The sequence below is a fragment of the Procambarus clarkii genome, chromosome 85 (assembly GCF_040958095.1).
Source record: "Procambarus clarkii isolate CNS0578487 chromosome 85, FALCON_Pclarkii_2.0, whole genome shotgun sequence".
NCBI lineage: Eukaryota > Metazoa > Arthropoda > Malacostraca > Decapoda > Cambaridae > Procambarus > Procambarus clarkii.
Window position 1 is genome coordinate 4,725,273 of NC_091234.1, and position 18,025 is coordinate 4,743,297.

The following is an 18,025-nucleotide window of genomic DNA, read 5'->3' on the forward strand; positions in this document are numbered from 1 at the left end:
CAGAACACCCATTGCAAAGGGTCCCGTCCATCCACTGGGGACGCCAAAACATCCAGAACCGGGGCAACAAACACCTGCAAACTGGGGACCCAGATGGTAGTACTCAGGGGGCGAGAAGTCGCCACCCGCCCCCACAGAACGGGAACTTGCCCACCATGAAAGCACTCCGGTCCGTCAGACAGCAGTAACGCAGCATTCTTCGATCAGTGACCCGGCGGCATCACAGATGCCGGCAACACGTCCCCCAGGGCCCCAACGCGCACCCGCACCACAGGGGTACCCGCGGCCCCGGGCACACCACCAGATGACAGCAGGGAACCCGGACGGCGCGCATCCTTCCGTAACGTCACCACCAGGCCACTCCCAGCCCCAGAGTCCACACCATCCCTGGCAGCGGAAGCCACCACCTCCCACTGTGGAGAGTCCCCCGGCGGAGAAAGAACCGAAGGCACGTCCGAGACACAGGCACCAGCACCGGCAGGCACATGGACCTCCACCATCACGAACCGCGGAGACATCGACGCATCCGTATCCACACTGTCAATACCCGAAGCCCCGCAGTCACTGAAGTCACCAATTCGGCCCAGGAAGAGGACGAACGCCGGGAACGTTTGGGCACCGGCCGGATATCGTCAGAGCCGGTAAGGGACCCAGAAACACGGGTACCACGAGCCGAAGGAACCGATGCCAGAACGGCAGCAGCCTCTACCACAAGGAAAACTGGGCCACACACAGCAGGAGTCTCCGCAGCTACCCCAGCACCAAGCACATCCGGGACCCGAGTCACGGACACAGGGCCAGGCGCAGCATCAGAAGACGAGGGAGAAGACAGCGACGTCACACAGGGGGCTCCAGGAAGGCCCACGGGAGCAGCTGGAACAGCGACAGGATCAGGCAGACCAACCGACGGTACCTCAAGAACCGGAGGAGGGACGGCAACAACCGGAGGAACGGCAGGCGCCGCCGGGGAAGCTGCAGCAGCAAACGGGACGCGCACCACCTCATCAACATCACCTGAAACTACCTCTAGAGGGAGCGGCGGGAAATCCTCGTCGCGGAACAAGTTGACAGGAGCAGCAGGGGCCTCAGAGCACCCGGCAGCCTGATGCCCCAACAGGTCACACCGGAAACAGGTACGAGGCTGCCGGGCATAATACACCCAGACATTGTATCCCATAAGCCGGACAGAAGAAGGTATATCCGACCGCAGGCGCATCCCCAACGTGCGAATGTTTGTATGCCTCCCAGCATACCGCCCGAGGAGAGCGTGTTCACCCGCACGCTGACAACAGTACCAAACCCCCCGAAGTAACGCCGGAGGAGGTCATCAGGGAATTCCAGGGGCGCACCATGGATACTGACATAAGTCAGGGCACCATTGCAGTCCGAAATCGCCACAGAGCCGGCATCGTCTGGCAACGGCAACGTACGCTCCCAATACCGACGGAGGAAGTCCCGGTACTCGTCCTTCCCCACGAACTTAATAACAACCCGATGGGCCGTAACTAGCTCCACACCGTAAACAGCTTCCACTGGACACGAAGCATGTCACACATCACCATCTCGATGGTCGGATAACCAGCCTTACAAGTGAACTCCAGGCCCACGGAGTTCACACGCTGAACACGCGGAAGATGGCCCCCCATGTCAGAACTGCCACGTCAACGCAGCCAGGCAGGCAACAAAACTCGCGCGGTAGGTTGGGTACGCAATTGACACCTGAGGCCTCCAGTGAACGACAGTTTTTTCGAAAAATATTCCCTGAATGCCCTAGGGCTGCGGGCTGGATCAATTCTGTGTGAGCATCCACGGGTTACCCACACATCTCTGGCTCTCAATCCCCTGTCGGACGCAGTGTTGAAAGATCGCCCTCTTATGGTGAAATTCAGACCTTATTGTTTGAGAAGATAAGTATATATTGATAATGATGAAGTAAGGCACAATAAAGACCTAACAGAAGAGTCGGATTCAAGTGATGCAGCACGGATGAGGACAATACAGCGAGCGTATGCATAGAAGCTAAGCACTCGCTAGGCTTTCTGCGACCTCCCAAGTCAATATTATCACCACCCATGTCATCTCCAATTTTTGAATAAAGTGATACTCTAGATGAATTGTTTTCTGGGTTTAGTGCTGATGCTTCTGATACAAGTAGCATAGATAAACAGAGTGTTAGCGGCTTCCATGGTGGTGTTACTATGCCAGTGGTGGTGGTGCCAGTACAAGGAGCCCGGGTGAATTCGTTAGGGAGGACTTTGAGAGTTTTGTACCGCACAAACCACAATTTGATGATTATGATGTTGGTGTTGCACCCACTTTCTCATATACAGGTGCCGATATGAAATGTGTGATACCAGAACAGAATTTTGCCATTGATCTTTTCCTAGATCTTTTGACGACTATCTAACACATTGATCTTTTCCTAGATATTTCCAATCCTACCTTACACATGGATTTTGTCCAAGATCTTTTCAATCCGACCATGCACTTCACAAGCTTGGCTACATACCACCTACAGGAACTAAAGCCAAGGGTGTACGTAAGTGCATTATTTGCAAGCACAAAGAACGAAAAACCAGGAAGCGAGAATCTGTGCATCGAGTACAAAGTTGCGCTCTGTCTCATGGACTGCTTCTTTGAATATCACTCACTTCCGAAGTACTGTTTAATACAGTGTGTGAGACTGTGTAAATAGTGTGTGAAAGTGTACATATTGTAAATAGTATGTGAAAGTGTACATATTGTAAATAGTGTGTGAAAGTGTCATTATTGTAAATAGTGTGTGAAGTGTACATACTGTAAAGAGTGTGAGAAATTGTACATATTGTTAATAAATTGAATATTGAACAAGTAATATTATGACAATAAAAAAATGTTGTGGACACATTACTGACACATCATCACAGTTTCCTGGAACATTAGGAAAGTTCTTCTGTATAAATATTGTAAAGGATACAAATGTGCATCAGATACGATTAAAAAAAGCTAATTAGAAAGCATTTAAAATGCATTGAAAAAATAGATTAAAATATATTTTCATACATATCTATATCAGATATTGTATATCTCTATAAAATCTATTATCGCTCTTTCAAATAAGCGTTTCTCTTTGATATTTGAGCAGTTATACAATTATTATCTTTTTAAAATCCTTTCTGTGATTAAAATCCCAACAATAGTTAATAATGACATTATTCTTATATCATTTTGTTTCTGCTTTTTGTGTTCAAGAACTCTTTTCAATAAACCACGACCAGTTTCTCCAACATATGATAAAGTGCAATCACTACAATTTATTACACAAACGGTTGTGCATGCTGGGTTTGCGTGCCTCTGATGCGTGTGTGCACTGTGGTCTACCTGAGACACAGTTGCATGTCTTTTATTTTTGCGGACGGTTGCGGGGTTTGCTTGATTGGTTTCGGGACGTGTTGGTTGGGGTTTGTGGACCTGGGTGTTGGGGTGACCTTTTATTTATTTATTTATTTATTTATGCATATACAAGAATGTACATAAGGAATGTGAGGATACAATTATGGTAATTACAGTCTTGTAAAGCCACTGTAATTACCATAATTGTATCCTCACATTCCATTTTTGAGGTTTTTGTTTTTGTCCTTTCCGCGGAGGTCGCGCCGTGTTCGAAATACGCTATGTCTTCTTTGATGCTGACTTTGTGTACTGTGTGTGGGTGGGTCGGAGGGAAGGTTATGGGGTTGCTAGGCTTTTAGGGTTTTTGAGGGGTCGTTTGCGGTTCACGTGGTGGTGGGTGCAGCGTGCGTTTCCGAGCGAGTTTCGTGGTTGGTTCACGGGTGGGTATGTGCGTGGGGTTGCTTTTGGGTGAGTGGTCTTCTGTTTTCATCCTAGATCCCCGGCCCTCCGGTGGGCCTCCTCGAGGGGGGGGGGTTGTGCTGGGTGTGTGTGTGGTTGCTCCTGTGGTTGTGCGTTCGGTTTGGTGTGTGGGGTTGTGTGTGAGTGTAGGTTTGCTTCTGTGTTGGCTCAAGCGTGGGCCGTTGCTTGTGCCATGTGTGGGTTGAATGCGGCTGTTTTGTTACTCATTTTGTTGGTTTGATTGCTGTTTTTCCTGGAAGTGTGTTTGTTTAGGGTACGTGTATCTCGGTGTTTCATTGTTCGCCCCGGATTCTTTCTTGGGGTTGTCATATAGTAGTGCCTGGGCCTTGGCCATGATTTGTTTTTATGTTACTTATATGATTTGTGTTCGATGTGCTTATGCTTTGTGTTATTTATGTACTTGTGTGCATTTTGTATATGTGTGTGTGTCTGGTTTATTCTGTGTATGTTTGTTGTGTCTTTCCATGTCCGTATGCGTCCGTTTGTTGTATGTCCATTATTATGTTTAATTTTGTATTCGGACTTATGTCCCTGGAGTTTCTGGGGTCTTGTTATGCAATGTTCTCTTTTATGCCTGTTTCTGCTTATGTTTTTGTTGTTATGTTCTTGTTCTTAGGTTCATGTCATGTATATTGTGCTATACTTTGTATATTTCTTTTATCAAAATAAAAAAAAAAATTATTACACAAACACCATTACCTACATCGTTTTTATTATTATTATTACCATTATCAATACTACCGATATGTAATGATAATGTCTTCTCACAGACATAATAACATAGGATAAGTCACAGGTTGTTCAGTTTGGAGTGTGAGCACGAGACGAATATACTCCTCCACAATTTGAGGCCAGTCTGGGTAGTTCCTCAGTGAGTGGCCTGACAGTGTGATGTCAGAGGAAGTTGCAATACGACAGGGTGTTTGGCTGCCTACTTGTTGTTTTATTTATTTATTTTACCCACATGATGGCGACGTGGAGAGGTGCATGGTTTCCATTAATGGATCATGTATTCCTACGTGTTGATTATTAATGATTATATCTTCAGCTATTCAGTGAGTTTTTCTTTTAATGAGTTTCAAGCATAAAGTTAGTTATTTGGAGAAATTGGTAATTTGCAGTAAATACTTGTTGCTTGACTAAAAAGTACATGTTCTGTTTCACTGAGAAAGAGGGTGGTCCTTTATTTACTCTACTGATGCCTATTTATTCATCGTTCCTCTAGACATGAACCATATCTTAGTTAGTATCACAATAATAATGTATATCTTGATTCAACCTAGTAAGCAATTGAAAGGCAAACAGTACTCTTTAGCCTATTACATATAATGCTTCACAGACGATGTTTACCCTATCAGAGAAGTCACAGGCAGCCAAAGCACTTACTCATGTCAGTAAACCTGATTAAGTTTTCCAGAGAAGGCAGTATTGAAGAGTGCTGCAACCTCTGCTTAGTTTGTGCACTATTTATGTTATGCAAACTTGGAATATTGGACTAGGAGTCATAGTAAATGAGCTTGGCTAATTTAATGACTGCAATATTGAAGGTTTCAGTGTGAGCGTGTGAGGGATGGCGGGTGGGGGTCGCAAGTGCAGGGTGAATGGGGCGGCATGGTGGGGGAGCTGGTGCGTGGCGAGGCAGACATCGCCGTCGCCGCCCTCGACATCACTCACAAGCGCAGCACCGCTGTCGACTTCCTTCTTGGTTTTCTCTACTCTAAGTACGCTTGCGGTTACATTTATTTGCTATTAAGCATTATAAATTTGATCCGAGCTTGGATTGAACTTGTTGTTGGTTAAATATTTCAGGCCTATTTTTCCAGAAAGAAGTGGCAAATCACCCATTCCATAATGATCACTACTTATATTAAGTTTGAAGTAATTCTAATTCACAGCAATATGTTTGCAACAGTTAGACATTGGCTTACAATTAATAGACCAATGAGCAATTATATGTGTGAACGATGTTGTTACGGCCACTATGGACCAGTAACCGGGTCTCTGATGGATGAACCTCGTTTATAGTCCCCGACCCCAAGTTGGTAGTACACTTTCAAGAAATGGTTGTATAGTGCAATAGAATAAGGGGAAATTGAAAATACACACAGTTCCCTTCACCAATATATTTATAGTTGCACCGTTAAATATCTTAAATAAAACTGACTATTACCACAATTATTTACAATAGTGTCACGTTCACACAGGACACCAAAAGTGCACACATGCAGTGTTCACCAACCCCAGAGTTTTCACCATTCAGTACCTTGTCCACTCGTATTGGAAAACACTGGCGCGTTCACCTTTTATGTGGGCCAGCCCACCGACACAGTATCACAAGGTGCCTATACCCAACTATCACCAGCCACTCCCTGGCAGAGGATTTCTGTCACACGCTGATCGGGGTCAAAACAACCAGATACAGGGTAGCTAACCCCTGGCAGAAGCCTCTAGCGACCGGCTAGCAGCACTTCACAACATGCACCTCACTGTTGTCTGTTACTCTCCTAAGCCAATCCCGGGGTATGCCGATCTCTTCCAACACTGTGTAAATCAGCATCTAACACACTGCTCAGATCGGCGGAGGCTTACTTAGTCTTCTTCCAGAACCAAACTGAGAGTACGTGGACTGCCCAAGGTAACCTGCCTTTCTCAGTACGACTGCTTCCACACGTCACCTCTGTGGACATAAAACGTCATCATTTACATGGATGGTACCATGAGGTAACACTCATTTACCTGGGAGTTGACATTATGCTCCGTAGCACAATCTAGGTGGCGCTGATCTTGATACGTCCACCACCAAAGGTCATCCACAACGACCTCTTTGTCTGACCAAGGCAGGAAATAGGAGCCATTGTCACTGCTACGCCACCACCAATTGATGGCATTGTCCACGTAGTGTCCAATATCAGAGGGTTGGAGTGCAGGCCCATAGGTGGCGCTGGAATTGCCACTCTACAATCCGACGAAGGAGACGAGACCCTTAACAGATGTGAACCCTTTACCCTTACGAAGTGTGGATTCACTAGAAAAGACTAGTGTTGCTAGTCGATGCTACAGCTCTCAAGAGCTCTGAAAGTTACCTCGGCGACAAAGACATGTGCTTGTGTGCAAAAAAAGTTCATATAAGCATAAGTCGCTGCACAATTTGGCAGGCAATTTAGAACACTGCTTTTCAAGGTGTTAATTATAATAAATTTACGTTAACATGCTAACCATAAGGAACGAACAATTGTTTCAGCCATTTGTGTAACCAATTCATAATTTTAAAACACATCGAAAAATAATAATTTTGTGAGTCTCTTTCTTCAAAGGAAGAGCTAAAAATATGAAAAAAAAGATTTAAAGCAAATTTGATATGTTTTCTTGGCTATATACCATAAATTAATAATAAAAACCAGATATTTATATAGCAGATACTTAAATTTAGAGAGAAACATTTCCGAAAATTTATTATCTTTTTTATTGGGCTCTTGAGAGTGTAGATAAATGGTTCAATTACAAAAAAAAATGATTGAAAAATGTCTGAAACAATTTTATAACTTATATATTAATGTAAATTATAATACCAATAATGTTATAATTCTTCAAATTAGTTCATTTTTATGCAGACCATGAGCTACAATAACGTGGCTGAACATATGATAACGAAACTACACATCAGAAAGTGAAGAAACTGCAACGTTTCGATCCGTCCTGGACCTCGAATTGATAATGGTCCAGGATGAACCAAAACTTTGTTGTTTCTTCCCTTTTTAACGTTTGCTTCATCAGTTACTTTTTATGTATGCAGACGAGGAGTCACAATAACGTTGCTGAAATATTTTTACTAAACCACACACTAGAAAGTGAAACGACAACGACGTTTCGGTCCGTCCTGGACCAATCGACTTGAGAATGGTCCAGGACGGACCGAAACGTCGTCGTCCCTTCATTTTCTAGTGTGTGGTTTGGTCAACACATTTTATGTATAATAACGAATGTAATCATCTTATTAGGTAATAAGAGAATGATATCAAAGCTCGGTAATAAATGGAGATTTATAAACTGAACCTAATTTCCATGTATCTCCATTGTAAAACCTCAACTGACAAAAGCCATATGCTCCTGTGTAGGTAAAACCTCATAAATCATTAAACGAAAGCTGCCCTTCATTTGGATTATAATATCTTTCTGTAGAAAGTTTCCTTCTTTATCTCATAAAGACCATTATGTGTAAATAAATAAAAACAATATTATCACTAAAGTTATATAACCGACGGCAATAAAATTCTAAAGTTTTTCACATGCAGTCTTTTATTAGTGTTTTGCTGTTAGATACCAACTGGTGATGCGTCGCCCGTCAAGCAGTGACTATGTGTGGACAGCGTACATCAAACAGATGGAGAACAGGGCATGGGCAGCGATGGGGGCGGTGGTGGTGCTCTCGCTGCTGGTCACGACCCTGGTGGTAATCTGCTCCGGCCGACGGGGACACCACATCTCCCTCTCTGATACACTCATCACAGTCTTGGGATTCCTGATGGGTCAAGGTACTGTTACGATTATCGTCACGTTCATACATTTCCCAAGAGTTATTACTGACTCGTTCATCAAGAGTTATTTTGCTTATCTTATGTACTGTACATACTTGATGGCCCAGATTTTATTTCAATTCAAACAGGAAGTGTGAGAGTTGCACGGTTTTGGAGAAATTTAGATTTTAAGGAATTCTTAGGGGGGGGCTACATGTTAAAAAAAAAAAGCTGTTGCGGTGCTGAGGATTTCAGTCTATTCAAATCGGTCTCGAAGAGCATCCTTTGATATCTTTGAGATTATCTTTTATGTCTTTGAGATTATCTTTGATGTCTCTGAGTGTATTTTTGATGTCTTTGAGTGTATTCTTGATGTCTCAAAGAGTATCTTTGAAGCCTAACAATGTCTTAGAATGTTTCCTTTGATATTTGACGAATATATAAGTGAGGAAACTTTGTAAAGAAGTTACCTGCTTGATGGGGTTCTGGGAGTTCTGCTCCCTAAGCCCGGCCCTGGGCCAGGCTTGACTTAGGTTACATAGTTACCCACAATAATTTAATACCTTTACGAAAGAGTACTGTTAGTTGAGAAATAATGTAAAAATGATTCCTTAAACTATTTTTCATGTGTATTCTTAATTAACATATGACATGAAAATAAAGTCTTTATAAACTTTATACTGCATAAAGAGTAATGCTAGTTATGAAAAGATGTAAAGACGTTAATATAAATTATTTACAGTATCACGAATTGTAATGCTGGTTAAGAAACATTAAGAAAAGATTGTGTTATTAAATTTGTTACTGCATAAAGCATAGTTGGTTTAAGAACAGTGTTAGTAAGAAATATTAAGTTGATGGAGATAAATACATTGACAGATTTACAAATAAATTTCGGTAAATGACTAAATAAATACTGTGTAATATTTTTTTAAATAACAATATATATAATTTGTAAATAAATAAATTAATCATTTGTAACTAGAATAAATAAATAATTTGTAACTAGAATAAATAATTTGTAATAATTAATTTGTTGAGAAATAGTATTGGTGTTGATAATATGTAACAAGGAACTAGTTACTGTATAAAGATGTAATTGTACATTTTGTTTAAAGGAATACGAAGAACATTTAAGAGAATGCAAACAAAACAGATAACATGAATTGAACTTGTAAAGAATATGCTGTAAACAAGGGCGCCTGACTGCTGAGTGGACAGCACTTCAGAGTCGTAGTCCTGAGGTTCCGGGTTTGATCCCCGGTGGAGGTGGTGACAAATGGGCAAAATGTTTGTTTTGCCCTAATGCTCCTGTTACCTAGCAGTAAATAGGTACCTGGGAGTTAGACAGCTGCTATGGGCTGGTTCCTGGGGGTGTGTAACAAAAAAGAGGCCTGGTCGAGGACCGAGCCGCGGGGACGCTAAGCCCCGAAATTATCTCAAGATAATCTTCAAGATAACATGAATAACGTGTAACAAGTTGTGCAGAGAACATGTAAGAACATTCTGAAAACATGGAGAATTTGAAAAAACACAACGAATATGCGAAGAACATCGATTGAACTTGCAGAGAATATGCTGAGAACATGAATGACGTTAAACAAGTTGTGCAGAAAACATGTAAGGCCATGTATGAACATTCTGAGAACATGGAAGGAACATATAATGTGTGCAAAGATCATGCTGTGAAAATTTGCAGAACATGGTGAGAACATACAGATGAACACGCAAAGAGTGCAGAGATGTTACGTATTTACACTCGAGTATTGACAAAATACAGTAAGATGCATGGTAATATCTGTTTTACAAGAAATATTGTTTCATGAGACAATGTCTCAAGATAATAACCGAACATTATAGAGTTATAGACGTAGAACGGATAAAATGAGAGATGTAAAAATAAATTCTAATTCAAATTCTTGTAGGGTAAAGTTGAGATGGGATTTGGGGAGGGAGGAGGTTAAGGAGTAGTTGGGGAAGGGGTTGAGATTTGGGGGAAGTAGGTGGTGAGGGATGGGGAAGATAAGAGAGTGGGGAGCTGTGGAGTGAGGGAGGAGATAAGCGAGCAGACTGGCGTGGGTGTGATGATGATTATAAGGAGGAGGCAGGTGTGTTGGGGGGTTAGGTTTTCTTTTCTTGTTACATCTGAAACAAGACTCCTAATAAATATATTCTCTGAAAATGAGCTTCATTTGACCTTAACTTTACTCCTGAATGGGTAAAGCTTACGTGTATATTTTATTAATAATTGTTTTACAAACTCCTAATGAACATATTCTCTGAAAATGATCATGATGCGATTTTACTAAAAACACCTTCGGAACTCCTTGTTAAGGTTCTTACAATTTTAAGGGGGGGGTAGCATAGCGGTAAATTTGGCCCAAAACCAATATTTACAACTTAGCTGCTATTACAACTAATTGTGTTGTAGTAGCTTAGACAAAGTCTGGAGCTGAGCAAAGAGCTGAGTGAGGCCGGGGGGTAGAGAGCTCGGATGTGGGTGGAGTGCATAGAGCAGAGCTCTGAATGCGGGCTGGGTCGAAGAGCTCGAATGCGGCATGGGTCGAAGAGCTCAAATGCGGCCTGGGTCGAAGAGCTCGAATACGGGAAGAGAGCGTGGAAACTTGATGCAGCTGGAATCTGGCTGTCTGCTCAGTAGTGAGGCCGAAGCGTCTTGTGATGGTAAAACTGGACTCATGGGGTGTTACACTGTTGCTGGTAAATTTTTATAGGTGTTGATTATCTGCGGTATTTCTCAAGTAACTGCACTGAACCACTTTTGGAATTTAGACTGATGATGTTTCTCTGAAGAGGACTTATATTACAAGCTTCTCTTCACCTTGGCCAAACTGACCGACATTTAGTAGGTTACGTATCGGTTAGCCTGATTCATCCTGTACCCTTGGGGAGAGATTTTAATTGTAATAAACTGTACACTTGGGAATTGTTAGGGGACCACGAATTAGTGGAGAACTTCACGGAAAGTGAAACACTTAGAGAGGTTTTGTAGAATTAACAGACCCATCACATTATCTGTACATAAACTAAGGAAAATATGGAGTAAGTATAGTACTAATTAATATAGCTGCTTCACCCGAAATACGGACAATAATAATAATAATAATAATAATAATAATAATAATAATAATAATAATAAATGAACAAATTCACAAATGCATTGACAAGGATTCGAACCTATGTGTTGGATGTTCCCAACTGTACCACGACACAGAAAAATTTCAACCTTCAGTGCTACTGCCCCCCCCCCCATTCCTCACGAAGATCCCGAGGCTTCCACTGAAGTCTAGCCGGGGTTTCACACAATTCCCCGATGTGCCCGGGCTCAAGTCAACCAAATAGTTCTACCTCTGATGCCCCTATTTCAATACACAGACAAATCACAATAACGTGATATACAAATGAACAAATTCACAAGGGCCTTGATGAGTATTCAAACCTAATCAAGGTTAGAATCCTAGAATTCGATCCTAGGTTCGAATCCTCATCAAGGCCTTTGTGAATTTGTTCATTGATTTATCACGTTATTGTGATTTATCTGTGTAATAATAAAAATAAAAATAATAATAATAATAATAATATTAATAATAATAATTAAAAATACTAATAGAGTATTAAAACCTAGGTTTTGAGATTTAACCTACATCTTTTGTCACGGTACATTATACAATGTTCTGAACATGATTCTAGGAGCATGCGTTTATGTCTGGCTGACACACTTGGTGTTTATCAATAGACGTCGTCGTGATTATGCTCCCCAGATCCCGCAGCTGGACACCCCATATGAATACTGTCAAGCAGTATCCTTCCCAGTGATAGCAGCCACATAGTGAGGACCGACGATTTAAATGCAATCTCAGGACACAATATATTCTTTCACGAGCAAAGATCACGTTCACTCCAAAACATATATTACTTACGGGCTATTCATGCCCGTGCCACTTCTTGGGTGGCTTAATTTTCATCACTCAATCATCAATGCTCCCCAGGAACTCGCCAAGGAATGTCAACGTTTCAGAAAAATAACCAATTATCCAGTTTTCTGGGAACGGTGGGCAGGGGTTCGTGGACTTATTGTTTCCACTCTGAACACCACAATCTGTGCATATAAGAAGTAATAAGATTAGTGAACTTTGCTTCCTCAAGAATAATTTTACGGTTAATCGGATATATTTTACTAAATGATTTCTTGCCCCTATATTGTCTCTATAGAATCTATAATTTCTTCTCTAATTAGACGGTTCTCTTCTATATTTGAACAGTTATGCATTTTTTCTATTATTAAAATCTTTTCTACGATTAAAATCCCAGCAATAGTTAGTAATGACATTATTCTTATATAATTTTGTTATTTTTTTGTGGGTGTGTTCTTCAGCTCTTTGCAATAAAACACGACCAGTTTCTCCAACAAATGATGAATGGAATCATTACAATTTATTACATAACTTACCTTGAGGTTACCTTACCTTGAGATGGTTTCGGGGCTTAGCGTCCCCGCGGCCCGGTCCTCAATCAGGCCTCCTCGTTGCTAAACTGGACAACAAGGCTGTTAGACGCAGCTGCTCGCAGCCTGAAGTATGAGTCACAGCCTGGTTGATCAGGTATCCTTTGGAGGTGTTTATCCAGTTCTCTCCTGAACACTGTAAAAGGTCGGCCAGTTATGCCCCTTATGTGTAGTGGAAGCGTGTTGAACAGTCTCGGGTCTCTGATGGTGATAGAGTTCTCTCTCTCAGAGTACCTATTACACCTCTGCTCTTTAACAAGGGTATTCTGCACATTCTGCCATACCTTCTGATCTCATGTGGTGTTATTTCTGTGTGCAGGTTTGGGACCAACCCCCCTCTACTATTTTCCACGTGTAAAATATTATGTATCTCTCGCACCTACACTCAAGACAGTCATTACCTACACCGTTCTTATTATTATCATTACTACCATTATTAATGCTACCATAAAGTAATGCTAGTGTCTTCTCACAGTCATAATAAAATAGAATAAAAACTACACACACACATGCAAACACACACACACACACACACACACACACACACACACACACACACACACACACACACACACACACACACACACACACACACACACACACACACACACACACACACACACACATACACACACACACACACACACACAGGTGGAAACTTAGTACCCAAATGAGCCGCAGAGACGTTAGAAAGAATTTTTTTCAGTGTCAGAGTAGTTAATAAATGGAATGCACTAGGCAGTGATGTGGTGGAGGCTGGCTCCATACACAGTTTCAATTGTAGATATGATAGAGCCCAGTAGGCTCAGGAATCTGTACACCAGTTGATTGACAGTTGAGAGGCGGGACCAAAGAGCCAAAGCTCAACCCCCGCAAGCACAATTAGGTGAGTACAATTAGGTCAGTACACACACACACACACACACACACTGGAGAGCAGAGAAAGATACCAGAATGTCAGGATGAGAAAAGAGGCAGAAAGACAATACAAAAATGACATCGCAAGCAAGGCAAAGACTCAGCCTAAATTGTTGCATAGCCACATCAGGAGAAAAACAACAGTAAAGGAACAGGTTATGAAATTAAGGATAGGGGCGGAAGGATTCACTACAAATGACAAAGAAGTGTGTGAGGAATTGAATAAGAAATTCCAGGAGGTCTTCACCTTAGAGAAAGGACAAATTCCAGAGGTAAGTGTGGGAATAGCTAACCAGGAACCACTGGAAGAGTTTGAGATTACCAGCAGGGAAGTAAGGAAGTGTTTACTAGAGTTGGATGTGACAAAGGCTATAGGCCCAGATGGAATCTCCCCTTGGGTTCTAAAGGAAGGAGCAGGAGAACTGTGCCTACCACTCTCCATAGTGTATAACAAATGCAACAGGGGAACTGCCAGATATTTGGAAAGCAGCTAACGTAGTCCCGATATACAAGGAAGGGGATAGACAGGAGGCACTGAACTACAGGCCTGTGTCCCTAACCTGCATACCATGCAAGCTGATGGAGAAGATTGTGCGAAAAAAACTAGTGGAGCATCTGGAGCGTAGGAACTTTGTAACACAGCATCAACATGGTTTCAGGGATGGCAGGTCCTGCCTCACAGGGTAACTTGAATTCTACGACCAGGCAACAAAAATAAGGCAAGAAAGAGACTGCATACTGGGTGGGCAGACTGCATATTTTTGGACTGTCAGAAAGCCTTTGATACAGTGCCACACAAGAGGCTAGTGCGAAAGTTGGAGACGCAGGCTGGAGTGAAAGGGAAGGTACTCCGGTGGATAGAGGAGTACCTAAGCAACAGGAGACAACGAGTCTGTGTGAGGAGTGAGGTCTCAGATTGGCGAGACGTTACAAGTGGAGTCCCGCAAGGGTCAGTCCTTGGACCTATACTGTTTCTGGTATATGTAAATGATCTCCCAGAGGGTATAGATTCGTTCCTCTCAATGTTTGCTGACGATGCAAAAATTATGAGGAGGATTGAAACAGAGGATGATAGTAAGAGGCTACAAGATGACCTAGATAGACTGAGTGAATGGTCCAACAAATGGCTGTTGAAGTTCAACCTGAGTAAATTCAAAGTAATGAAACTAAGCAGTGGAAACAGGAGGCCAGACACAGGATACAGAATAGGAGATGAAGTACTTAATGAAACAGAAAGAGAGAAAGATCTAGGAGTTGATATCACACCAAACCTGTCTCCTGAAGCCCACATAAAGAGAATAACGTATGCGGCATATGCGAGGCTGGCTAACATCAGAATGGCGTTCAGGAACCTGTGTAAGGAATCATTCAGAATCTTGTACACAACATATGTAAGACCAATCCTGGAGTATGCGGCCCCAGCATGGAGCCCGTACCTTGTCAAGCACAAGACGAAGCTGGAAAAAGTCCAAAGGTATGCTACTAGACTAGTCCCAGAACTAAGAGGCATGAGTTATGAGGAAAGGCTGCGGGAAATGCACCTTACGACACAGGAAGGCAGAAGAGTAAGGGGGGACATGATCACAACCTACAAAATCCTCAGGGGAATCGACCGGGTAAACAAGGATGAACTATTCAACACTGGAGGGACGCGAACAAGTGGACACAGGTGGAAGCTGAGTACCCAAATGAGCCACAGAGACATTAGAAAGAACTTTTTCAGTGTCAGAGTAGTTAGTAAATGGAATGCACTAGGAAGTGATGTGGTGGAGGCTGACTCCATACACAGTTTCAAATGTAGATATGATAGAGCCCAGTAGACTCGGGAATCTGTACACCAGTTGATTGACGGTTGAGAGGCGGGACCAAAGAGCCAGAGCTCAACCCCCGCAAGCACAATTAGGTGAGTACACACACACACACACACACACACACACACAAATACACACACACACACACACACACACACACACACACACACACACACACACACACACACACACACACACACACACACACACACACACACACACACACACATACAGTAGGCCGGGAGACGATAGGAGACACACACGATTAGTGAGGTCCGCGGAAATTCGTCAATTTCTCGGGACATTGAAGGAGTATAGAGGCTAGATCATAGTATTTGGCCTCTCGCAGTGTGTAGCTAGCAGGGTGCAACATAGCATAGTCATATCGCTAGCGATAGTGCGAAGATTTAGTGAAGAAACCAAAGTGGAGCTAGTGGCATCACCGGTGCATGTAGGTGTGCTACCTGACCGGGTGGGACGCCCCGCCGTGGAACTACCTGATTGTGCTGTTGAGTGGTGACTGTGATCAGTGGTACAGTGAATTAGTGAACTGTCACACAACGATACAGTGACTGACTCCAGAGCTTTGTGTAGACAGAGAAGAACCGACCTCATCAATCTACCAGCACTTAGTGAATCACCTAGTGGGAGACAATGATGGATAACCATCGTCACCATACATCGTCCTTACTCATCTGGTTGTGTGAGCAGGAGGAGACTGGTATGTACCCCCTCTCTGGTCAATTAATCAGTTGTACAGATTGAGGTAAAATATTATCAAATTCTTGTTCAGGATATCATATATATTTAAAAATCTCAGGGTGGCTCATTTGGTTAGAGGTAACGTATAAGGGATATCTTGACACATACACGCACGTCCGCCCACGTACGTATACACGCACACAAGTGTGCACACGCTAAAACACACACACACACACGCACACACACACACACACACACACACACACACACACACACACACACACACACACACACACACACACACATACACACACACACACACAATCGTTCAGTCAGGGGAAAAGGCATTAACACCTGGGATCAGGACCTTACTATCCCCCCCCTTGACACCCCCATCTGACCTGACCTGACCTGGTCGCCATCTCCACCCCCCCCCCCCACCCCCAGTCCCCAGCATCGCCCATACACACACTCTTCCCCTCCCCACTCTCTCCCTCTCCCACTCCCTCTCTCCCACTCTCTCTCTCTCCCACTCTCTATCTCTCCCACTCTCTCTCTCTCCCACTCTCTATCTCTCCCACTATCTCCTGCTCTCTCTCTCTCTCTCTCTCTCTCTCTCTCTCTCTCTCTCTCTCTCTCTCTCTCTCTCTCTCTCTCTCTCTCTCTCTCTCTCTCTCTCTCTCTCCCTCTCTTTCCTTCCCCCTCCCTCTCTGCCGCCCCCCCCCACACACACACACACACCTGTTACAGGGCCTCGTAGCCTGGTGGATAGCGCGCAGAACTCGTAATTCTGTGGCGCGGGTTCGATTCCCGCACGAGGCAGAAACAAATGGGCAAAGTTTCTTTCACCCTGAATGCCCCTGTTACCTAGCAGTAAATAGGTACCTGGGAGTTAGTCAGCTGTCACGGGCTGCTTCCTGGGGTGTGTGTGTGTGTGTGGTGTGGGGAAAAAAAAAAGTAGTTAGTAAACAGTTGATTGACAGTTGAGAGGCGGGCCGAAAGAGCAAATCTCAACCCCTGCAAAAACACAACTAGTAAACAACTAGTAAACACACCTCCCCCCCTCTCTCCCTCACCCGCTCTCTCCCTCACCCGCTCTCTCCCTCTCCATCTCTCTCCCTCTCCTCTCTCTCCCTCTCTCCCTCCCGCCTCTCTCTCCATCTCCTCCCCCCCTCCCCTTCTACTTTCTTCTCACTTCAGTGGAAGGGTCGGAAAAATTTATCTCTCCCTTTATCACTCCCTTTCTCACTCTTTCTCTCTCTCTCTCTCCCTCCCCCATCCCGCTCTGCCCTCCTGACAAATCCTATCATGGCACAACTATAGGAACACGGTCACGCATGGCAGCCAGAGGTAACAGGGGAACAGGGAAGAGCCAAGATGACGAAATGAAGGAAATATTCGCCCAGTTTCTGGAGGACATCAAGAGTGAGATGCAAGAAATGATGCAGGAAATGAAGAACGAAATAAGCAACCTGAAAAAGAGAGCTGACAGCAGCAAAGGAGGAGATTAGAGCCCTCAAAGAGAATGGTATCGAGGCTGAGAATCAGAAAACCATCTAGGGAGAAGGTGGTAATAGTTTTTTGGATGAGAATGCCACAATAAAAGCAACATTTGCGGAAATAATAAAAAAAATAACTCTGAAGTAATGACTGCAGTGATGGAGGTGGCCATGAAAGCAGCCACCTCACAGGAGGTGGCACGCTCC

At 43.4% G+C, this 18,025-nt stretch overlaps 1 protein-coding gene across 1 annotated transcript in view; it reads left to right on the forward strand.

Annotated features, from left to right (window-relative positions):
* The first annotated feature begins 485 nt into the window (after nucleotides 1-485).
* Nucleotides 486-18,025, forward strand: part of LOC138358640 (glutamate receptor-like) — a 32,996-nt gene continuing 15,456 nt past the window's right edge. The window contains exons 1-3 of the mRNA XM_069316707.1: nucleotides 486-641; nucleotides 5,407-5,573; nucleotides 8,170-8,384. Of these exons, the coding sequence (XP_069172808.1) occupies nucleotides 486-641; nucleotides 5,407-5,573; nucleotides 8,170-8,384 (538 nt within the window). The remainder of the gene's footprint in view (nucleotides 642-5,406; nucleotides 5,574-8,169; nucleotides 8,385-18,025) is intronic.